The following is a 25,642-nucleotide window of genomic DNA, read 5'->3' on the forward strand; positions in this document are numbered from 1 at the left end:
GCTGTAGACATCTGGGAGCTAATCGATTGCCACAATTCATTTTAGAGCTATACAACTTTCTGTCAAGGAAACAAATAGCTTTTATTCTTGAAAGTATAGGCCTAGTCCTGCTGATATAGTTATTGTCACTGTTTCACACAAGATGCCCTTTAATTTCCAACTGATTTTCTCTGTGCAGTCCACATGGCCAGATGCTTGTTAGCCCTGTCTGCCTTATGGCAGTACCAGTCAGTCGATACTTACACTTTGGCCCAGTTCAGACCTGCCAATAACGTACTAATTCGGTGATCAGATCACATGTGGACAGCTCTAAGTACATCAATTCACACCTGGCATTAGAATTTGTCTCCACATGTGTTTTGAGTGACCACTTGTGATCAGATCTCACTTCCTTGCTTGCAAATAAACATGAAAAATGTTGTTTTGAGCCTGTGTGTGTGTGTGTGTGTGTGTGTGTGTGTGTGTGTGTGTGTGTGTGTGTGTGTGTGTGTGTGTGTGTGTGTGTGTGTGTGTGTGTGTGTGTGTGTGTGTGTGTGTGTGTGTGTGTGTGTGTGTGTGTGTGTGTGTGTGAGAGAGAGAGAGTGTGAGTAAGTGAGTGAGCGGGGCAAGGAGGGACAGAGTGAATAATTACACTGCGCACAACTCTACAATGAAATATGGTTTTAGCCATTTGAAATAGTAAAATATTTTCAGTTCATTATGAAACTGTAGCAGGACTAATTAGACCGTGGCAAAGGACATCATTTGAGTAGGCGATCCTTTAATGCGGCCCAAGATGCATTTGTGTTCACACTTCTAAAAGAATGTGGCCATATGTGATCAGAATCTGGTCCCTGTGGTCTGATTCAAATGTGTCCTAATGTGTCTTGGGTGTGTTTACACTTGTACTTAAAGCTGTCCACTTGTGATCTGATCAACCAAGACAGATTTTAATGCCAAGTTTGAACAAGGTCATGTACATTTAACTGTAGTCCATACTGTCAAATTAACATTCCTTCTCCTCCTATGCTTCAATCCATCTTCCTGGCCTGACTGTCTTGAACACACAGTCAGATATCTGCTAGAACCACCACACAGAGTTACATTTCCCCCTTTTTTTATGCATCCGGCCTTTTCCCTATTTCCATTCATCCGTTCCACATAGTCATGCCCCACAACCACTTTAGAAGTTGTCTGTCTGAATATAATTACCATTTGTTGGAAGCTTTTTTTAAGCCAAACTGCATAGTTGGATACTTCCATGAATGTAGACAGTTGTAGTTTGGTTGGCCCAGATAAAACAGCCTCCAACTGTCAAGCTTAATACTTCACATGGAGTTCAGAATAGTTTCCAGCACCCTTTTTGTTTGCTCCTAAATGACATTCTTGGCTCATAAAATTCACCCCCTAATTCACCAAGAACCACAACAGCATCAGTATTGCCACAAAAGGGACCTTGATGGCCACTGAAGCCTGTTGCCATACTTTTACTCCACTGGGTCGGTGCTACATGATTTGCCCCTAGACTTACCCACAACTAGCAGAAACAGGCAGTATAGGCTCCGGTTAGGCTCCAGACCAGCCACTTACTGTACAGTAAACATGGCAGAAATTATACTTTATCATAGCCACAGGAAGTGGACAGGGAGACATGATGTATGACAAGACACCAGTGCTTGCTTTATCCCTTTGTCCTTGTCCTGTGTGATGCAGACACTTGAACAGTGCCCAGTCTGTGGTCTAACCATGATGCACACACAGACACAAACATAAAACCAACTCATACACAAAATACTTTACTGGAATTGCCCTGGTTCCTAGAGGGCACATTCATACACATAGCTCACTTGGTCATCCAATGCAAACACAAACTCTGTAAGCTGTTTCACTCCTGCACACACACACACCCACACACACTTTTGCAAACCAAAATGGGATCCGCCATGATTGTCAAGTTTACTAGAAGACGGTCTACAGTGAGCTCCACTTCCTGTAGCATGGCAGACACAAATCTCTAAGTCGTCTGCCCCACTTCTGAACCCACAAACGCATTACCACCAGTTTTTCAAAATGACTTGACTGACTACACATGTTAGTCTGCCTCGCTTTGAACCCTGTTGTTTACTTGTTTGTAGTATTTATAGTGTTGATGTAATGGTGAAATATATTTACTCATTTGCTGGCTGGGATACTGCTGATACTACACTTTTTACATATGTGCACAGACATGTACACAAGAACCAAGGATTAAACACACTGGGCTCATGTGACTACACATGCACATATTAACACACATTTATGTACTTAGTTCATTGTAACACTCACTTATGATAGCTCTGAGGAATTGCATGGTGTGGTGAGGACTTGAGGACCTCTCCTCTCCTATTTAAGAGAAAAATCTGCTTAGTATTCTAGCCATGAAAGGCTTAGACCATCACTGTTTAGTCTAGACACATATCCAGAACAGATGCACACACACAAACACACACAAGTCTTGAAACAAGTTACAGGTTTTTTGCGATCAGCTTAGCCTATACATACAAACAGACATACTATTTCATGTGGATACAACATCATACAGGCAAGCCATAACAAAGGCATGACAAATCCTGTCTGACGTTGGTTTTAGTATTAGCTCATGGAGAACTGGGGCATCTGTTTATCTCCCTTTCTCTCACTCACACTCACTCTGCCTTTTTCTGCCTCTTCTGCATATTTCCCTTCCTCACCCCTCTCTCCTACACTCACACTCAGTCTTATGTTTGAATACATTTTAGTTTTCCATGTTTAAGTAAACCTACAGCCCTGCAGCACTCTTATCCAGCAGACACACAAACACACAGTTTGCATTGTTAATGGGCACCAATTGATGTCAGTCCTGGTCCCTGTGCTGGTCAGCTTGACTGCCATGCACAAATCACCCTGCGGGGTGTGTGTGTGTGTGTGTGTGTGTGTGTGTGTGTGTGTGTGTGTGTGTGTGTGTGTGTGTGTGTGCGTGTGTGTGTGCGTGTGTGTGCGCGTGTGTGTGTGCGCGTGTGCGAGAAAGAGACTGCAGTGTATCTGTGTCTGGATCTTGTTCAGTCTTCCTGGGTTATGTTCCTATGCTGTCTGTGTCTGGCAGTGCTATCATGTGCTGAGCAGACAATGAGTTCTTACTTTTCCAGAAACAACAACAAGATTGCTAAGAAATTTTATGACATTTGGTGTCTCTATATTTAAATCTTTTCACACTAAAATGGAAAAGCTGCAGAGGTGTTTCTTCTGCAGAGTAGAGTGTGTTTTTTTTTTCTTATTCTTTAACATTTTAAAGTCACAATATCATGGAGATTTAATTTATTATATTACAGTTTTGACTGGCTATGTTAGTATATCCCAACTAAGTTATGCATTGGTCAATTTTCAATAAATCAGTTTATCTTAGCTTGACAATAGTGATGTCTTGAACAAAATAAAGGCTCCAAAAGCTTTCCAGCACTAGGCAATTTGGTCCCCGTTGGTAAAGACACTGCTGGACTTTCTGAACTAATCAACCTCCTTTCATAAGTTGCAGCACTATTAAATACATATAAATGTCCTTTATAGATAAATTAGACATTCAAAATACTTAACACTAAAGTATACCCCTATAGTACGCAATAGAAGCCTGTTTATCAATACACCTTCCTCTGAGTTGTGCGACTGTGTGGGACAACAATGTTTTTGATCTGAACACTCAGTCACTTAGTGTAAATCTAAATCTAAATCTAAAGGTTAGACAGCATCTTAGTGCCTGAACGTGGTCATGGTAGTACAGATGGACAGATGTTAAATCTATGGTTTCTGTTTTGTTTTTATTTTTTTCCCCTGCAGATCAGAGACTGGACCTGAATAAACTGGGCCCCAATGACAATGACACTGTGAGAGGGCAGATAGTAGGTAAGAAATTCAACATCAGTTATCTCTTTCTCAAATTAAATCGAAGGCAACTGGACTTGTATTTGTCTGTGGAAGACGTTTCGCCTCTTATCCAAGCAGCTTCATCAGTTCTTATGTATTGGTCTCTCTAGTCCGCACTAGTCTGACCAAGAAAGTGGAGTAGGACCCAGGTATTTAACCTCTTGTGGGTGGGTCCACCAAAGTACCTGTGAAAGTACTGGTTTCACCTGACCATTGTTGTGGTCTCATGTGGACGACCGTCGTTAGGGTCAGGTGACCCTGTTGTTATCCCGTGTGAACGACAGTCGTTAGGGTCAGGTGAGCCCCTGGTGGATGACGATCGTTGAGAGTCGTCTGAGGTTATGTTGTTGACTCTCCTGGGTACCGATGAAAGGGCGACATTGTAGATGGGGGATAGATGGTGTCGCAGGCCCCCTCCCCTGTTTAGCGATGGCCTCTCCACTTTTACATAGATGGCTTCCTTGACTCCCCTTTCAAACCATCTGTCAACATCAGTTGCACTATATTGTATGAAGATGTGTGTGAATTCTGCATTGAATAAAACCACAGTGGCAGTATTGTAATCAGACGTTCCAGTGGATACTTTCAGTTACATTGTCTGAAAACACTGAAGTAATTAACAGCTAAAAGATACTGCTGGAACAACTCCTTTTAGATGTCTCAATACAAAATATGAACAGAGAGTTCTGTTATTGCAAATAGCAAAATCGTCCTCAATTAACTATACATAAGTTGGAATATTCAGATACCAAACAATTTTCAGTATTGGATATTTTGAAAGTAAATGTTGAACCAATGTTTGTGTCAAATGCAACTCTGCATGTCTCAGTACATTGTATTATTTAAACATTACAAAACACAACTTGACCCAGACTGCATAGCCTGTCTCAATACTCTGACTCAGTTCATTACCTAACCACTCAACCACAGAGAGGATTTTTTGTTTTTTCTATGGTTTTATAATATGAAAACACAGGGATACATTTAATATCTGTTACCTATGAGTTTTTTTTTCTGATTTTTGCTTTTCTCTACATTGATGTCAGAAGAGAAAAGGGAACATGGAGAATATAAGCAAGACAAATGTATAAAAGCATCAGTGGAACTGGAATCCACGTGCCATAGGCACTTAATACAGTGAATATTGGTCATCCTTATCTAAGCTCTATTGGTAGAAAATGTTATTGATCTATGATCTTCTTTGTCTTTGTTAACTGTGTAGTAAGTCTTCAGTCCAGGGATCGCATCGGGACAGGAGGGCCAGTGGTGGACTGCAGTCGTCTGTTCGACAATGATTTGCCTGATGGGTCAGAATTATTCCAGTTTTTTCTTTCTAAGTTTTTTAATAAATTATTTGATGTGTTGTTTAATCTTTTATATATTTTAATCCTTGATGTGTTTTTAAAAAAAACTGACAGATTTAGAAGATTAAATTGTATGCCCATCGATGATTCTCCAACATGGACAAAAGTGTTTCTTTTGCTTCGTTTCCATTTGTGATATTGCTTTATAACAAGTATTATGCATCTGCCCTGTTTGTTTTAATATGTCATGAAACAGCTGGGAAGAGAGGAGGACAGCTTCTGGAAGGATACAGTACCTGAATCACATCACACGTACTACACAATGGGAGAGACCTACCAGGTACGTCTACACATATGCACACATCCCCTTCTATGACTTCAATGATGTAGAATTTTATAAAAGTGAGCCATGTTAAAATGGGAGCTTTCCAAATATTCTACTTCCTGCCTTTAGCTCAGCAGTATCATACTATTGTAAACGACAAAAAACTTGACCTTTTACAAAAAAGCGGGGGGGGGGGGGGGGGGGGTCTGTTTAAGCGGTTCTACTTTCCTCCACTTCCCTTTTCAGAAAAAAGACTTCCACTCAGCTCCACTCACAACAATAACAGTCTGTCGGTAATGGATGAATTGCTGTCAGTTTCCTTAGCCCCCCCACCCCACTGCAACACAAACACACACACACACACCTAAATAAACTAGCCAGCCAGTCGGGCAGCCAGGTTTTACTTGGCCCCTGTTCCTGCAAGAACAACTGTCGCCTTCCTACTTGGCCCATATCAGTGGAGCCGTTAGGGTACTATGCAGAAAAAACCCAAAAAACAGTAGTTCTACACAGCCTCACCCACTCTTACCACAAGCCCTCCCCCCAGGCAGCATAGCAGAACGAGGTACAGCAGACGGGAAATGGTGAGGAAAAGGTTAAGTGGTAGGTCACAGAGGGAGGTGGAAAAGATGATGTTAAGAATGAAGATGAGCAGTTAGGGATTATGTAGGAGGAAGAAATGACAGAGTGACTGAAGAGAAAGGGTTAATGAACAAGATGATAAGGTGAGTGAAGTGGAGAAAGAGCTGTATGGTAATTAGGTCGGCAAGTACATTGCATATTAACCTACCAAATAACGAAAGGGAATATTATAAAACTGTATGTCCGACCTCCAGAATTTGTTTTTCCTTATGCAGATGGGTTTTGGATTGCAACCATTTGTTTTTACCAAACACTATTCATCACTGGCTTTTGTCACTGCTCCTGACTGAAGACAAATCTGGACCATGAGCTATGAGAAGACACTTTGGAGGAGTAGGGAAGACTGGCTCAGATTGGGAAAAGTGGTAGAACATGAAGAAAGCACAAGGGAAATAGGAGACAGAGGTGGGAATTAAATGAGCGTGGAAACAGAGGAATGGAAGGGAGGAAGAGTGTGTGGAGGGGGGGGGCAGGTTGGCTGAGGGTTGACAGACAAGGGTCCAAGGTTTTAGATAGCCAAGGCGTCAGTAACTCCGGACAGCCAGACAGTGGTCAGACATGCTACACACACAAACACACACAGAAAGTGTCAGTAAGCCAACATGCCTGTGTTTGTGTCTGCTTAGTACAAATCTGCTTTAGAAGTCCTGCTGTTCTGTAGCACACAAGCACATTTTAAGATTCTACCTTAGTCTATGAGGACTTTGTCTGTTCTTATGCAACCCATAATCATCCATATCACTTAAATCTTAACCATAACCATGAAATACATTTTCCCCTTGAGGACTGATGACACAAGCTGTTTTCCAATAATTACATTTCACTAGTGTTTACGTCTAGACATCACCAGAAGAATTAAATCTGCTACACCTAAGACTTAACCCCCAGAACACCTTTAACACACAGTAACACCCAGGTTCCTGCAAGTGGATAGAAATGTGGTAGACAGTCACATACATTCACCATAATCAAAAGTCAAGCACTTATCACTCATTCATTTAACACACTCCACCGTGCATGTAACTCTTAGGAATGAAAACAAACAATAACGTTCTTCTTGTCAATTTATTCATCCACCTCACAGCAAGAAAGTTGGTATCTTTAGGCCAAAAAGCTCTTTAAAATCTGAAGTGTACAATATTTCCGATTTGTTATTAAAATGCTTCACCTGTATAACATATATATATTTAGAAACTATAACTAGAAAAAGGGGGTGAAAATGGAAACAAGCTTAAAATTACACTCAGAAGAACACACACAGATAGGACCATGGCCTGAGCATGTATAAACATGAACATGTACACTCTCTGCTCTCTCCCAGGCCAGCGTCAGAGTACTCCAGCCCATCAGGGCGTCCGCTGAGCTGCGTGGTGGACGAGAACACACCAGTGATGACTCCCGTTAATGGGGCCGTGGCCAGCGGCCCGCCAGGCGAACAGCGGATCCAGGAGAGACGGGTTAGATCACAGCGGCATCGTAACTACATGAGTCGGACACACCTGCATACGCCACCTGACCTGCCTGAGGGTTATGGTGAGAGAGACACACACACACACACACACACACACACACACACACACACACACACACACACACACACACACACACACACTCTATCTTCATCATAGTGAGCATTGAGGATACTGTGGTTAAAAAAAAAGGCAGTGTCTATGACATCACATTTTATTGTCCCACTGTAGTCATTTGATTAGCTGGTCAGCTCCGCACGGAACTGATGTAGAATATTTGTTTAAGTGTTTAACTATAAGAGCGATCAAATCCCACAGCGGCTAAACTGAAGATTTTGTTTTTCAAACATCTCGGAGTGTGTGGGATGGCTATCAGTTAGCTGCAGTCATATCGCATTGTATATTTACCACAGTTACTGATGAGGTGATGTCCCAGACATAACCCTCAAAAATACAAGATACACAGATCAAAGACACGGTGAGTTGCTCTTTGGCTCTATCTTGTTTTTTGCCTGGAGGCAGTGATACTTTTAACTATACTTTTGGCTTGTTTTTTTTTTCTTTTAATGATGAGAAGAAAGTTTAAAGGCCCTTTGTATCCTCTTTTCTTGTTCTCACTGTCTGTTTCCCTGCTCTATCCTTGGGCTCACTCACGTTTTCTCTGTTAATCCCCTTCGACCTCCCCTTTCCCTCCTTCCCAAAGCACCACATCATAACAACTGCATTCAACTCTTGCTGTGTGCTAATAGTCTGTCTCTCCTCTCCTTTTCTTTCGTCTCCTCTCCTGTTTGTTGGAATGTTTTGGCTTTGCAGACTGATATTCCCACAGCGAAGAGATGGAGGGAAAACAGAGTATTCATAGCTTGGTGTTTAGTTCAGAAAAAGGCACTTTGAGTTACTGTTTTTTTTTTTTTTTTATTGTACCGTGTTACTTAAGCTGGCCTTACTCACAGCATTCAAACACATTGGGAAAATAATGCAGAAGCAAGTACATTTTCCAACATCTGAATGTTTTTTCCTAAAAGTGCACTTTTCACAGTCAGCCACAGTGCACCCCACAATACCCACAGAGTCTGTAAAATAAATTATTATTTTAAGTGTGGGGCTGTATGCCAGTGATTTAGAATGGCACTGTTGGACCTGTGCCCCCTTTGAAATGTCCTGCTGTGTCCACTGAGGCTGGCCGAGGTCGGACAAAATGAGTCACTGATGCCCAACAGCTAGAGAGCTTTCTTCCTCAGCTGAACCCTCTGAACCAGTGGCTGGGTGTGGTGAGAGAGCGTGAGAGAGAGCGAGAGAGAAAGGGGGAATGTGTGAGAGGAAAAAAGACAGGGAGAGGTGGGTAGGAAATGAGTTGTGCCAGTAGGAAGTTGGGGTGGGGGGTAGTGATGGATTAGCGGCTGAACATACACACATGAACACCACGCCCGTGCGGCGCACACACTTTGTGCCAACATTCACACACTCACTCTTCATTCATCCATGAGCTGGATGGAACCAAAGGTCCAACAAGTCTGTGACGGATTACAAGTGAGAACCATTCTCCTCAGATTTCATCTTGGTGTCCTCAGTTCCCTTATTTGTTTACAGTATATTATATTAGTGGGTTTGGCATGAATGACAGCATTTTCCTTTCCATTTCCTTTGGTTTTGGAGATTAATAGGAGTGGATGGACTTTCAGTACACACACTAACCTTTAAGAGAAAACAAGGCAACTAGGATGCATCAAGGAACTCTCTGCAAGGAAAAACACTCATGGAAGTCTTTGATAAATTTCCCCTCACATTTTATTTTCCCCACACTCTTGGGATAGGCCTACTGGAGACTGGAGAGGAACTAATTGATTACATTGGCACACACCTTAAGAAACTCTTAGTTCAACATTGTCCCAGCAGTTTGCCTGTCACATCAATTATAAACAGATTTCCTCTTCTCCAAAATATACAAACTTGTTATCCGTGCTTGTACCCACCTCAACTAGACTACAGAACAACAGTCCCATCAACAGTTCCAAGCTTGTTTCACTGCTGTTTTGCCTTTTGACATATTAATGCAAATTTCTTTTTGTTTTTTTTGTTTGTTTTTTTTTTTTTAGAGCAAAGAACAACTCAGCAGGGCCAGGTCTACTTCCTCCACACGCAGACTGGAGTCAGCACTTGGCATGACCCCCGGGTACCCAGGTAACACCTTTGTGCATTTATCCTTGTATATTTTTCATGGTTATTGTCCAAATTTTTTATGTTTTTTAAGCAAGTCTCTTTCCATAAATGTTACCAAGAGCTCTTAATATGAGCACAATTATCTCAGAATTAAATCAGAGTTAAATACATGATGAATTCACCACCGTGTGGACAGCCTGTATTGTTTTAATCCTAATATAAAACCTGACATATATTCCCAAAACTGACAGGGCCAAAGTGGTCTTGACTGGTTTGGATCAGACCTAATTTCTCACTTAATTGCTCAGGGTTGTGTTCAAAAACAGTCTTATTAGTCAAATTTCAGGCTCAAGTCAGGGTCAGCCAAACTAATGACCTCTGAGTCCGATGTGGGGCTGGAAGAAAATTTTTGGACAGATGTTGAGCTGAACACCACCAGGCCAGTGGTTCTGCATTCAATCATACTGTTCACCAACTCTCAGTGGTCCACTAGTTAATTCAGTAGAGACTGCGGGCGGTGCGATTGCGTTACAGTTTTGGCCATGACTCGGTGTAGCTGCTGCTCAGTGATGAAGCACATGCGTGTAACGTCCAACTTACAGCAGCAACTCTGGGTTTGGTCATTTTGGACAGAGCTTCTAAAATGACCCAGTATGTTGTGATGAGTGCAGCAAGGCATGTACTTTGTCCCTGAGTGATGTGTCCTTACTTCACACAAGGACAAAGTAGTCACACACACGCACACACATGCACACATATGCACACACATGCACACGCACACACACATGCACACATACATACACATACATGCGCGCACACACATGCACACGCACACACACACACACACACACACACACACACACACACACACACACACACACACACACACACACACACAAGACCTCCCTAGGCTATGGCGTTGTCCCAGATCAGGAATGTCAGTGTACAGGACAGAAAGAGAATCAACAAATTAGAGCAGATACTTTGGCAGAAGGATAAAGGCAACGTTAATGTTGCTGATGTTCTTGAGCCTGTTGAAGGCTGTGGTCCTGAGTTTTGATTGACTGAGTCTTGTGAAGCTTCATGTAAATGTTAATGTCAATCACTTGTATTGCTGAAAGACATCAGCATGAGGTTCATCAGCATGTTTGCTTACATTTAGGACATACATGAAAATCTGAACTCCACAAAGGACATGGATTTAAGTAACTCTTGTATTAATCAACATCCAAGGAAGTGGTTCAGTGTTGTCAATAACATAGTTCCTCAATTATCCATGTTAATTTTCTCCCAAAGTCCATTCAGTTATATAGTAGTACATGAAGTACCAAAGCTACTGAGAGTATGATGGTCATTGCTCTGCAGGCCTGCTTTTTTTATGCAGTATGTATGTTTGTATTTTATGGTTTAATTTAGATTTGCATTTAATTTGTAGTCTCATTGTTGCTAATGGCTTCTAATTATTTTGTTCAGGGACTTAAGCAATGTGAACTGTGAGGAGCTTGGCCCACTGCCACCAGGCTGGGAGATCAGAAACACAGCCACTGGCCGCGTCTACTTTGTCGACCACAACAATCGAACAACACAGTTCACAGACCCGCGACTGTCTGCTAACCTGCATCTTGTACTCAAGTGAGTGTATCAGTTAATAATGTGTTTTAGCCCCCAGGGCAGGATATTCAAGGGGATTACCTTGGCTGTCATTTACATCTGTCTTACCAAAGACAAATAAAATTGTTATTTTTTTGTCCCACTATTTATATCTTTCTACTTAAATGTAGTGAATACACAACAGCCTAAAACAGAAATGCAAATATGTTGCTACATGCAAATCTGTATGTTTACATCTGCTTTGTTTAGTTAACAATCCCCTCTACCCTGAATACTCAAACTAGTGGTGAACAAAACAACAACAATAATTTCAATGAAACAACAATCAAGGGATTATGACTTTGAAGCCAATTGATCATAAAAGATGCCAGACACCCTGCTTCAAGCTCTAAAGAGTATGTTTGTATTGAGGAGCTGACTGTGAGATTTTAGTAGAGGCAATGAACTGGACAAGAAAACAGAACAACACTTTACCTCAATGGAATACAACAAATAATCAGATCTTTTCACACATAGTGGTGTTAATGTTTATATTATGTCAATGATGATGCATCTTCTATGTTTAGGCAGGGCTCTTAAACAAGTCAAACATTTTGTCCTGCTTTTTGTTCGTAGTAGATGAGATTCAGAGTCACCCTCCGCTCTGTTCATATTTTTTGCCAAGGACAGTTAAAAACTCAGTGTTTTTAAAAGTAGCTTTGCACTCACACTATCCGTCCTGGAAATGGACGTGATGACTCCTGTCTGGGGATGCTGGAATAACCTGAAATGAGGGGAAAACTGTTAGGGAACCTGTGATGCACACTACAGTCATGAATCCTCCAGCAATGAATATGTCTGATGTAAGATAATCACCGATGGCTGTCTTCGCTTTATTCATCTCACCTTATATTTTGTTCTTCTCTGTTTGTCCATTCCCCTATCCTCTGTCTTGTGTATCTGCCAATGGTATTTTTCCTCCTTCCTGTCCACTTTCCGTCATTCTCACCAACTCTGTTGTCTTTTCATCCATTTCCTCTCTTTGTATTTGTCCATGTTTTGGCCTTTTTGTGTTTTTTATGTCTCCGTCTTCTGTGTATTTCCTCTGCTTTTCCTCTACCTCATTTTCTTCTCTCATCTCCCCTTCTGTTTCTTTGTGTCCTTTCACTTGTCTCCTGTGAATCACTTTTTCTTTGTCCTATCTGTCCTGTCTCACTGTCCCTGTTGTTTTCAATGCTTCTCTGTCATTCACCTTCTCTTGTGTGTCATTTTCTCTCTCTTTGTCTTTCTCTGTCTTTTACTCCCCTCCTGTTTTCTCCAACAGCCCAAGTCCAAATGGTTCCCGTGTGGCCATGGACAGCCAAAACACTAACCTCAGGTAACCCACACACACACATGAGGATATTTGTGAAGACAAATGTGCGCTCAGATACTTGCTTGCAGACAACATACTGTCTATGTGTACACGCACTTGCACATGGTCTGTGACAAATGTACATGTGAACAATGCAATCAGCACTCACAGGCTGACAGAAATTTTCATACTCTCACCCCAACTGCCTGTATAAAGCAGTTTCAGCAGCCAGTCACTCAAAGCTTCACACACACACAAACACACACATAAACACACACACACACACACACACAAACACACACACACACACACACAAAAACACACACAAAAACACACACACACATAACACACACACACACACACACACACACACACACACACACACACACATAAACACACACACACACATAAACACACACACAAACACACACACACAAACACAAACACTATCATAAAGAAAAAATGCTGACTGCGATATAGTCCTCCACCTGGGAATGTCCAGTCCGTGTGTGTTTATGTATGTATGTGCACGTTTTGTGTAACCTTCCTCAGAGATGACTTTCAACCCCGAGGATTTCATTCAAGTTCCACACACACACACACACACACACACACACACACACACACACACACACACACACTACCCCTAACTGTGGCTGTCCGTATAGGGGGGGTGGTTGTCAGTCCATCTTTCAGTGTGTTTGTGCTCCCTGTCAGCAGTCAGCCTTCGCTGAAGCCCAGTTCACATCCAGCTAAGCCAGCAGAGAGGCCTGATGAAGCCGACCCCACCAGGGAAAATAATACTAAACACGTGTTAGCACAGCAGCTGTTAGCTTAGCAGCAGTTCTCATAGCGTCACTAAACACACATTGGATGAAAACATCAGCAGTGTGTTAGCTCTGATATTAATGGGGAAGGGTCTTGTGATTGTGTTATATAAATCTCATAAAACAAGATTGTTTTTCAGGTATTTTTGCTGTCTGGTAGTTCCCTTTACTTCCAGTCTGCCAGTGTATGAGGTAGAAATCACTAGAGCAAGAGGAACATCGAGATGTGGAGATTTTTTCCTTTTATTTTTTTTAGTACAAATTCTTTGTCAAAACCTCTTGCAATAACAGCTGCTGGCACGATGGACATGTTTGGGAAATCAACATCTGGTCATTTGGTCAAATAGTATCCATATGTGTCAGAATAGCCCCTGGTTGTGAGTTGAAGCTCAGCTATGTTATCCAGTCAGCATCATTAACTGCTTGTCTGACTCCTTATTAGGAGAGATTTGAGCGAGTCCAGACAGAGTTTTAGAACTTTGTGAAGGTCAAAATTAACAAGCTCTAATTTCTAATGCAGCTTACCTTGATACAAACTGAATGAAAACAAAATGAAAACGCCCTTTACATACAGTCCATGTCACAACAGTAAGCACTTGCACTTTATTTGGCCTATATCTGAATAGATACGCACAGAAGTCTTTGCCAAATTTGGAGTTCTTCTATTTTAGATTCTTGACATAAGGCTAATCAATAATCAAGCAAATCAGATTTTTATTGTGGCTTTAAGACTACCAGCCAAATCAGCTGCATTTCAAGCAATGCAAAATTAAAACATGAAATGTGATCAGTAAATCACCTTGTTAATTATTTTATCTCAAAAGGTTGTGTAAATGTGTGAAAGCAAACAAACTCAAACTCAAATAGTATCTCTTGAGCAAAATTGGTCTGATTGGCTCTTGTTGTTTTTAACACCCATAACCAAAAACTGTCAAAACCACCACTGCTGAATACTTCTCTTTTTGCAGGAGGTCATCATACCAGAAATAAATCGGTGTCAAAAAAGTAACTTCGGTTCATTGTCAAAAATCCTCATTTACATCCTCATCCTTATTTAATTTAAATTTTCTTTTTTCTCAGAGTGGTTGAGAAAGAATTCAAATAGATTAGTGTAGTGCAGACTGTGGTGATGAGACTGCCTACTGATTTTTGGCTCTGAAACACTAAATTTTATTGGGCATGCTAAATGGTCTCAACAATCCAGACGTAATGTTGGATTGTTTACTGGCTGAGAGGCTCGAATCTAAACACCCAGGGTGACTGACAGCAGACCCATTAACAAACAACAGCAAGCAGGATACAGAGACCACATGTGGAGACGCATGGAGGACACAACAGTCTTTCTGCACATACTGTACATGCACGTACCCAATGTGTGAAAATGTCAGCAGTTGACAATTTCCTGGACGTGTTAACCTTTTTATACCTTATCCTCAGCTTTATAAGGCTTCTGGTGTATAAAGAGGAACCAGTGCAACCATTCAAAGTGTTGTCTGTCCTCTTCCCTGCTGTCCTTGTTCATTTTTTTTCCCTCTAATCTCTACACTTCCCTCCTCCTGTCATCTCCTCTGTCCTCACTCATTCTGTCTCCGCGGCCCCCCGCCCTCTTCTGTGCTCCAAAAACTGTTAAAGTTATCAGCCTCTCTGCTGGCTCGGTGTCAGGACATCTGTGTTTTATCAATGCCAGGATTTAAGAATATTTAACCCAACATCCGCATAGGTCCACTGCACACACACGTGCACACACACACACCATGACCCTGCTATAATGCATCACTGCGTTGACCTGTTTTCATATTGGGAGATTGAAGGAGATGGGGTTTTTTTTGGGGGGGGGGCATGTTAAGATGAGCTGAGTGCATGTTACCTGATGTGTGGGGGTTTTAAAAAAAAAAATCAAAAGGAAACTGAAGATCTTTGTTTTTATTTAGATATCTGCATAGCTTTTTTTTCATTCAGCACTGAGCTGTCGATTGCTGTTCCCTTTATACCACTGAAGGATGTTTTCATTATTGTTGGGGTGCATCTTTCTTTCTCTCTTTAATGTGCATTCTCTTTTGTTTTCTGGCAGACAGGCACACAATGTTATCAAAAGAATAAAATATAGCAGTTGACGCTTGAGAAAACAACGTCAGTCAGTCAAACAAATATAACAGATGCAGGAGAGAAACTCGCTTTGATTAAATCAGGAGAGCGTGAACAAAAAGCAATGTGTTGACTTAAAGTAAAAACCTACTGTAAGCCAAACTGTCAGCATTGACCTGAAAAGAGAGAGATGTCAATGAAACAATTAAATAATGAAATTCTGTTTCTAGTGGAGAAAGCTGATGGTTGCTGAGTTGTCAGACAGGATGGTTGCAAGTGCTTTAGGGTCACATATAAGTGCAGCTGGTGTTGTCACTACCTCCTAGTATTTGTTCAAATCAGGCAAAATGGGCAGCAATTTAAAAAAATGTAATCAGTTCAAAGCTTCCCTGTCTTTGCTTTAACCATATGTATTCTTTTTAATGATACCTTTTTTTTTTTTTTTTTACAAATAACGTATCAAACTTGCAGATACTGTTGTGTAATACTGTACTGTACTGTTTAAAAAGCTGCAGACATTTTTGGTAGCTAGAGCGTAGCAGTTTTACCTTGCATCTCTTAACCCATTTTGTTGTTTAGTGGGTGTAATTTTTACCGCTCATCTGTAGAAATTGTTTGTGTTTTGTCTGCAAGATTAGATGGCGTGGAACAGATTTGATATTACAACATCGAGTTTATAGTTTGCACCTCGGCCTACTGATCCTCCAGGACACATCTTGGTTTAAATGTGACTCAGACGGTCCTGTTGCCGTCAACCTCAGACTGATGAAGGCCTTGAATTGTCAGACAGTCAGACACAGCTACATTACTGTGGTCTGCCACACTGTTTCTCGCATACTTAACTTCCTCCCTTGCACCAGCACATAGTATATGTCTGAAAGATTACATCAGTGTTTGCTGAAGGTATTTTTAGTTGGCTCTGCATTTAAGTTTAGTGGGCATCAGCAGGTATTTTTTCCAACCAAGGTATACATTTTCATGACATTTATATCAATATTTGCATTTATGTTTAAAAAGTGATGATTATACTTGGTACATTATGATGGGTGTGTGGTATATTTAACCTGTGAAAGATAAATATAAAAGCAAATTATTGGGCTAGCAGTAAATCCAATGTATATATCTACAATATGTACAGCACTTGACATTTTCTGCTGTAACTTTATTAACCTCACATGTGACTTGATGATACAGTAAATGCCAGCTGTCTAAACAGTATATAAAGCAGGATAAATGTTCTGTCTGTATGTGGTGCATTAAAGGGCAGTCTGTATAAGAGTGAACAGAAGAGGACAGCCTAGATGAAGCTTAAATTCGTACAAAAAAATAATTTCACACCTAACAAATGACTTCTGTTTTATTTAACACACAATATATTGCACTCTGTAGTCTACACGGTGAACTGCTTTGTGTTTGTATAATTTCTGCTTGTTCTAGGTTAGTCTACCATATTTTTGCGCTATTTTTCATTGGAAATTGTGCATAAAAAATCAAATGACAGGAGAAAACAGCTTATTTTTTATGTAATGGCAGAATTTTGCAAATCTTTCATTCTCAGAAAGTGTCTTCAGATGCAACATATTTTAGTCAGTAGGCAGTCTCATCATCACAGTCTGTCCTGCTGCTGGTTTCCTGTACTTCATGTACTTTTGGAGAAAGTAGAAGTGTGCAGATGTGGGAGCTTGGCAGTTGGGAAGAATGTAAGAGGTCACACTTTTACTGGCAAAACACACATATTATCTAAGTAAAAACTTGTGTACTTCTGTACACATATATACATTCTGCAGAGTCGGCAGCAGTGGCACTTTTTTGGCCGACCTCTCTGCCCTCTCCTGCTTTTTAGGCAAATGTAAAGAGCAGGGCACCAGCTGATGCTCTGAGCAGATCGACTTATAAAGGACCCTTTGATTCTCTGGGTTGGGTGGGGGGGCAGAGTGGGTGTGTTGTGGTGGCTGGTGTGGCTTTCACACCACTACACTTACTCAACACTCATTTCAGCCCACCTGTGCCAGCTGCCATAGAATTGAAGCAAGTATACTTTGTCTTACACAAACATACATGCAGACTTCTCTCTTGTGCATGCACTCTCTCACCTGACACACACCCAGTCTGTCTCCCTGCATACACAGAAAGAGGATGGAGGCCTATCATGACTCTGCAGGTTCAGGCGCAGGTGATCCAGTTCAGAAAAATGTTCACCCCTTCATTTCTTGACTTCTTCAGCCTCTTTCCTCTCGCTTCTTCTACCTTGGAATAACAATAATAAAATCCTCTGGCTCTTACATTGAATTTGAAAGTTTATATTTCTTCCCAAACGTCGTATTTCACCCAAGCTGTCACAGCAATAGGAACCATTTCTCTCTTTCGGCCCGGGCAGATTTTCAACTTTGCTGTGCTTGTATTTTCTATATTTACCCTCAAATATGCGGAGCTTGTCCCATTGGAAACCAGAGACGATGAACTATGTCGAAACATATTTTTAATTACACTGTGCCCTCAGAAGGAGAAAAAAGTGCGCTGAAATTACGCTTTATTATATGGTTCTTGAGCCTCCCAGCCAAAAGCAACTCATTCCATTTTGTTTTAAGGTCATCTTTTCTTCCCCTCCTCCTTCCTAAAGTGGTTTTCAGGACTGCTCTGCTGCAGTCTTACCCTTTCTTTGACATGCTAGGAGCCCCAGCGCCTGCCAATAAAATAAATAGCAGCAGACTTGATTATACAGGGATAGACTGGTGAAACACTGCACCCGTTTAGTTTGGAAAGCCCAAATAGATGAGGCCTTTTTCAACCTACTGAACCGGAGAACCCAAGTGTACAATGAGTGTTGGAATAAGTGGGTGGCTATGCTACCTTAGAAGTCCTCTCCTTTCTTTTTATACCAGTTCAGGCCTCTTGGTGTGCCGCCTTTGTTTGGCCAACAGCAGCCTCAACACTCCACTCCCAGCGGAGGACAGTAGCTTCTTTTCAAGAAGTCCCGTGCTGGCTCAGCGTCTCCTCGCAGGAAAATGAGGGCTGCTGTCCTGTTGAAGGGAGAGATGGATTATGTTTTTACGAGGCCCACCCAAGCGTCTCACCACCAACACCACAGTGAGGGCTGGAGGAGGCCAGAACTAGAACACTGACCATGGCACATCTTTGCCAAGATTCTATAAGATTGTATCTCATCCTTTCTTAGAATATACAGGCTCTGAATGGCAACATAGCAAAGAGGGATAAAGGTCAGGATTTATGTTCCTCAAGTGAAGTTCCTCGGTCCACTGTGTGACAGACATGCTGCCGTGCTCACACCCTTTTCCACACTTAATCTTGTTGTTGGGATATTGCAAAGCTGCAAAACAAGGCTGCACTTTGGCCAAGCAAACATGAACTCAGAGCAGTGGCTTGACTCGACATTTATCAGAACATAACTTGTAGCCAGGAGAAAGGTATCTTTAGTGCTGTGTTGACAGAAACAAGACTGGAAGTTTACAGAAATGTTGATGGTTTTTTCCCCTACACCTCAAAGTATGAGGGAGGGTGGCAGCTTCAGTGGTCGGATGATGGAAGTTCCAGTTGTGGTTGGTGGAAATTTATTAAAAAGGAAATTTAGGTTAAACATTGGGAGAAATGCGTGATGGACGAGCGCAAAGAGAACACATTGACTTATCTGTCCAGTTGAGCTTGCCAGAGGCGCCAGCTACTCTTACACCACTCTCCTTTTGTATATTTCTTCCTTTCTCTTAGTCTGTGTGTGTCTCCCTCTCTCTGCTTACTCAGGTTTTATCTCCCTCTCTCTGTCTTTCCTGGTGGTGATATTTACCAAACGTCTGGTCGAAGGCCCAGCCTGTCCACAGGTCTGGATCAGATTTACTCAGGGCTTAGTCCTCTGTTTGGAGCTCTTTGCTTTGAGAGGAGTGAGGAGGGTGAGGGCTGGGGAGGGAATTTCTTACAAAACTCCCTAGTTCAGCGGTTAGACGATATTTGAGATGGAGGGGCTGGGGAATTCCCTACAGGACATATCCCTCTTTCTTCTATCTTTGTATAAATCTGTTGCCTCCACCAAAGCAGTGCACATGAATAATATCCCTGTGACCATGAGACAGTAAACAGCTGCAAATACACCGAATGGAAATTGCCCTTTGGAGAGGGCAGCTCAGGACAAACTGCAATACTGCTGTTTAAGTGAAGGATAAATCACGCTGACATATGACTATTATCTGTCTTTTCCCTCTTTCATGTCGCTCGTCTGCCCATCCCTACTTGTTGATTTCCCCCCAATACCTCTTCTACCCATCCATCTCTTCTTGGCTGTTCGTCTTCCACCTCCCTTTCAACCGGCTTGTCCCTCCAGTCATCCGACGCAGTTGAAGGACCAGGGTGGTCCTGGGGGTCCCCAGCAACCTCTGTCACCAGCCCAGTTACCTGAAGAAGCAGAGTGCCTGACGGTGCCCAAATACAAGAGAGATCTGGTGCAGAAGCTGAAGATCCTGCGGCAGGAACTGTCTCAGCAACAACCCCAGGCTGGTCACTGCCGTATCGAGGTCTGCCGTGAGGAGATTTTCGAGGTAAAAAAACAATGCACTTGTTTTAGTAACTAACTAATGCTCTTGAGAACGGTCATTCTACCTAGATCACAAAATGAACATAAACATGTTTACAGATCATGAACCATCATGTACTTGAAACTTAATTTTACCAAAATGTTCCACGTCAGCGGTGCACATGCTTGTCTAAGAATAGTTGTGATACTCATAAACATGACACTCTAACCTGAAATTTCTGATGTGCCTTAAACCATGAAAGGAAACATCTGAAGGCCAGCTGAACATAGCTGCAAACACATGCATGCAAATGAATGCATAACAACACAGAATTTACCATGAATTTGAATACTGCGCATTGATCATGTGTTTGTAAAATTCGTCATCTGGCATTCAGAGGATCATGTGCTGACATGCAAAGTCTAAACATCCATGAAAACAATGACAAACCTAGATCTTTGCATTTTACTCACATTCTTTCACCCCATTTACAATGTTTGCCAGAAAAGGGCCCTGGGCTGCACAGAACCAGTGCTCAGAACCGCTTTATGATTTCCAGGAAAAAGCAGAACAAAAAGGCCTTCACAACACCACAAAAAGCTATTTCTTTATTCCTTTTCTTCTCCTCCTCTGTCTCTCTTTTTGTTGCTCTCCCAATCATTTGTTCTACCAAGGCAAAGGCATTCTTTCTAGATGATTTCAGCAGCTAAAGGGTTGGGGGGAGGTGGGGCTGGGGGTGGGGGTGGGGGTGGGGGGGGGTAAGGAGCGGGTGAGAAAAGGAGCTAAGGCAGCAGTGGCAAGTGTTCGGGGCCAGACATAACTTCATAACTACAAGTGGAGCAATGAAAAATATGACTTCATCCCCATTCGACGTGACAGCTGTGGAAGGGGAAAGTTAAGTGTGAAAACCAGCTCTGCAGATCCACTTGAGGTTTTCATGCAGAAACCAGTACTGCAGATAACCACTGGCAGCGTGTGCATGTACTTACAATGGTTATAATGTGATTTCCTATTTACGCATGTTCTCTGCCACAAGTTGACATATGACTAACACAAATGCAATGTCTCATTCAGTGTACATTCATTAATCATGTCACAGTCATTGATGCAATGGTGGCTTTAAATGTTTTGGACACTTTTTATACTATTTTTTCCTCTCGCAAACATGTTGATGAGACGGATGCGTACCTGAGCTTCGTCTCAGCTTTTGCCTGCAGCCTGGTTTGTGTGACTGAGACATCATCTGCACCATTATTAGGACTCCATAAATGAGTCTTGAAACTTTGAATCCCGTGTTAGCAGGTTCAAATAAATTATGTAAAATTTGTGTGTTTAAAAGCATCTTACAGTCCTCTCTGTGCTGCCCAGCTCTGTTATGCTTTCTCAGTTGTAGCACTGCTGTTGCTGCAGCAGGAGATTGTTTATTGTGGCGCGTCCTGGACTCCGCTGAGAGTACAGACAGAGAGCAGTCTCTTATGTAATGTAAAAAGGGGATACACACACTATTTGTTTGACTGTAACTGTGGAGGGGTATGATGAAGGGAGGCAAGAACAGAATCATCAAGATGCATTGGAATCATATTTTTATTTATTTATTCTTAAAACGTGTGTATTCAAAAAAAAAAAAAAAAAAAAAAAAGGAAAACCAGGGAGACTGGTCTAATACAGGCCCCATTTTTCCCCCATCATTTTGCATTATTCTTGAATGCTACTAATTTCCAGAAATAAACTATTGTGCCATTGTAACAGTGGGTTTTTTTCCTCTGCTCCACATGCAAATTCTTGATTGTAAAGAGGAAATCTATCTATATCTGCAATGACTATATTAATTCCTTCATGTTAACCTCCATAGTTCTATAACCCAAGCATGACACTTCTCCTAACTTGGTCACACCAAAACATACTGACACCACGTACACAACTGTACACAACAATGCTGTTTTCGTTTATTCCTGCAGTCTTCATCCCACACATCATGAGTACCTGGTATCTCTGAGGGTGTGTGTTGGTCCCATAACAATCTTATGTTTGTAGACATCACACTTCTGCACACGCCATGTACACATATTCACACCTGCAGAATCAGTGTTACCATGTAGAGGCTTGCGCTCTGATATTAAAGCCAGTCTTGTTTTATGTACTGTGAAATATTAAATTCACTTTATGTGTTGAATCGTAGGAGTCGTACCGACAGGTGATGAAGATGCGTCCAAAGGATCTCTGGAAAAGACTGATGATCAAATTCAGAGGAGAGGAGGGACTGGACTATGGTGGGGTAGCGAGGTAATTTGTCACATTTATTTTACTGTTTATGTGATTTTGAAATGTCAACTAATATTTTATTTATGCTTCTTTTAGCATTATTTGAAGTACTGTTTTCACAGTTAATCTGTGCATATGTGTTAGGGAATGGTTGTACCTGCTGTCCCATGAGATGCTGAACCCGTACTACGGCCTGTTCCAGTACTCCAGAGATGACATCTACACTCTACAGATTAATCCCGACTCTGCTGTCAACCCGGTAGGAATTATTTAGTTATATAGTCATAAATTCTCAGAGACGTGTGATAGGGATTTATCTATCCAGCCAGTCACCAGATGTAAACACAAATGTGAAATGTCTTTTTGTTATAAGGATTTTGATCTGGCATCTTCAGATGTTCAAGCTAGAGTCAGATTGATTTCAGATATTATATGACATCATGTGAAATTTATTTGGATATACAAAAAGGCTAAAGAGATTTGTTGTTATAATTAAAATTTCATAGTGATAACTTTATTTTGGTAATTGAATTCAGTATTGCTCAGTATGCGGATACATAGATTTTTTTTTTCATGCTGTAGTGGTTATACATCTTAGGTACTGGCATTGTGGTACTGTAGTTGTATCAACACTCGTATGACTGATACCCAATTCATATTAATGTCCCTGGTTTCATCTGCAGGAGCACCTGTCGTACTTCCACTTTGTGGGTCGTATCATGGGAATGGCGGTGTTCCACGGCCACTACATTGACGGGGGCTTCACTCTGCCCTTCTACAAACAGCTGCTGGGAAAACCGATCACGCTGGACGATATGGAGTCTGTCGACCCTGACCTCCACAACAGCCTCGTCTGGATTCTGTAAGACCTTTTTTCCAAGCAACCTATTATATATCTAAATTCTCTACACTGGCAACCCAAAGAGAAAACACATATTACTGCTATTAACACTTAAGTGCAGAATCAATTTTCTTGTCAAAACAAGTGTAAATACAGGGTTTCCCAACACTTATTGTAAATGAGCTGTAGCTTTATACTGGTTTTCTGATTGTACCAGTAAAACAGTAAAATAATTTATACAGATGCCTTCTCATTGAAGTTTTATTTACATGTATGTCATGTATACACAGCGAAACAAAAAAGAAAATGTGTCAATAATTTGCACAAAAGGCATTAAAACCTGGATAAAGCACATGTACTAGATGTACACACACATGTTTTGCAAAAATCAAACCATTTCCAATGATTGTGGCACCCTCTGCTGCTGGTTCAGATGAATGTCTGATGCAAAAATTAACATCCCTGCTGACTTAGTCCCTCTCTTGCACCTTTTGACACAGTGTTGAGGTGCAGTGTTTGAAAGTGTTTATCACATGTGGGTGCTGTGTAGTTCTTATCCTGACAGGACCAAAAACTTCATACTTTTGATAATGTCACCTGTTCTTATGACTGTTCAGTTGTAATTCTTGCTGAGTCATCACGGACCATGTAAAGGTTAATGAAGACAAAAAAATGTATTTGCAAGTGCAAATTAATTGCAGCAAATGACAAAAACCTGTGGAAACTCCACAGCCAATCAGCTGCTAAGAATGATCACAATAAAACACATGATCAGGATACTGCAGATTACTACTCTGTCTTTGTTTTGTTGTTCGCACAAATCCTAAAAAATACGCATGATAAAATGAAGTTAAGAGTTGATTCCTATTGTGATGTACTGTCCTTTCTCTCTCTGCTCAGGGACAATGACATCACCGGTGTCCTGGACCACACTTTCTGTGTAGAGCACAACGCCTACGGAGAAATCATCCAACATGAACTGAAACCCAACGGCAAGAGTATTCCTGTCACAGAGGACACCAAGAAGGAGTATGTTAGGTATGGAGAAGGATGAACATGTGCATACACAAACACAAGGATGTGACAACAACATGCGATAAGCAACCAAGTTCAGATTCAGCCCAAACAAGTAACATTTCTTTCTCACCTCCACCGTATTCACACTGATTATCAGTGGGATTGCAGACCGTCACATTGCCTTTAATTCAGTGTCAAGATGATGAATCTGTATTTAACTGTGTTTCACCATCGCTCCTCTCTCTTCTCCTCCTCTGCAGGTTGTATGTGAACTGGCGTTTCCTGCATGGCATCGAGGCTCAGTTTCTGGCCTTGCAGAAAGGCTTCAATGAGGTTATCCCTGAACACCTTCTCAAAGCCTTTGACGAGAAGGAACTGGAGGTACAGTAGAAAACTCAGTCATCACTTTGTGGTTTACTGTCATGTATACACATCTGTCATCATCCCTTAATACACACACAAAACTAGATCACTCATTTACCTTTGTGTTTTATTTTTACTGTTTGATGGGTAAAATATTTTCCATTCCATCTTCCACAACAGGAAATTTGGGGAACACTATACAGAGTTAATATGTAAAACGAACTTGTAATGATATTTAAGTTTCTTACTTTCAGCTGATAGTGTGTGGCCTGGGAAAGATCGACATCTCAGACTGGAAGTCCAACACCCGTCTGAAGCACTGCACCCCTGACAGCAACATAGTCAAGTGGTTTTGGAAAGCGGTGGAGTCGTTTGACGAGGAGAGGAGGGCCCGACTACTGCAGTTTGTTACTGGCTCATCCAGAGTCCCACTGCAAGGCTTCAAGGCTTTGCAGGGTATTTACCTAACTCTGTGTGTGTTAACATGTCTTCTAGTTGAACCCCAGTAGCCGGTCCTAATGGTTTTCTCAGTCTAACTTTAGAACGGAGATGTCCTGCCCCACTTCTGGTTTAGCTTCTGTTCTACTAACTTTCAAGGATATATATTGTAAAATATGTTGTTACATGCTCAGATATTATTTACTTTAGAATATAGAAAATGACAGGAACATGTTTTAGCTTTTTCAAAAGACCAGTGAATGATAAATACTTGTCTGGCATTGCCAGTTGAGCGAGGGCTAGATTACAGAGAGATTATTATCCGAGATGTTGGTGAGTAACTTCACAGTGGAATTTCATGCTAAACTGCACCTGTGTTTTGACTGCAGGTGCTGCAGGGCCCAGACTCTTCACCATTCATCAGATCGATGCCAACACCAACAATTTGCCCAAAGCCCATACCTGGTATGTGTCTCCTGCACCTGCAGACACAAATGTATTTGCACACACAAGACACACACACACAAGCT

At 41.5% G+C, this 25,642-nt stretch overlaps 1 protein-coding gene and 1 long non-coding RNA gene across 2 annotated transcripts in view; one reads left to right on the top strand and one right to left on the bottom strand.

The window, feature by feature from the left end:
• The window catches only part of LOC130166243 (E3 ubiquitin-protein ligase SMURF2-like), a 62,591-nt gene that overhangs the window by 33,375 nt on the left and 3,574 nt on the right, over positions 1–25,642 (top strand). Inside the window, exons 5-19 of the mRNA XM_056371713.1 lie at positions 3,829–3,894; positions 5,138–5,222; positions 5,476–5,559; positions 7,508–7,719; positions 9,752–9,836; positions 11,289–11,447; positions 12,730–12,783; positions 20,002–20,215; positions 22,371–22,474; positions 22,598–22,712; positions 23,137–23,315; positions 24,195–24,332; positions 24,572–24,692; positions 24,929–25,130; positions 25,502–25,577. Coding sequence (XP_056227688.1) covers positions 3,829–3,894; positions 5,138–5,222; positions 5,476–5,559; positions 7,508–7,719; positions 9,752–9,836; positions 11,289–11,447; positions 12,730–12,783; positions 20,002–20,215; positions 22,371–22,474; positions 22,598–22,712; positions 23,137–23,315; positions 24,195–24,332; positions 24,572–24,692; positions 24,929–25,130; positions 25,502–25,577 — 1,894 coding nt within the window. The remainder of the gene's footprint in view (positions 1–3,828; positions 3,895–5,137; positions 5,223–5,475; positions 5,560–7,507; positions 7,720–9,751; positions 9,837–11,288; positions 11,448–12,729; positions 12,784–20,001; positions 20,216–22,370; positions 22,475–22,597; positions 22,713–23,136; positions 23,316–24,194; positions 24,333–24,571; positions 24,693–24,928; positions 25,131–25,501; positions 25,578–25,642) is intronic.
• Positions 7,576–20,048, bottom strand: LOC130166244 (uncharacterized). The gene is made up of 4 exons (XR_008827126.1): positions 19,932–20,048; positions 18,522–18,691; positions 17,765–17,918; positions 7,576–7,707 (listed from the first exon to the last, which is right to left on the bottom strand). It is a non-coding gene; the product is annotated as an uncharacterized LOC130166244 (long non-coding RNA).

This window comes from Seriola aureovittata, chromosome 3, assembly GCF_021018895.1.
Source record: "Seriola aureovittata isolate HTS-2021-v1 ecotype China chromosome 3, ASM2101889v1, whole genome shotgun sequence".
Classification (NCBI taxonomy): domain Eukaryota; kingdom Metazoa; phylum Chordata; class Actinopteri; order Carangiformes; family Carangidae; genus Seriola; species Seriola aureovittata.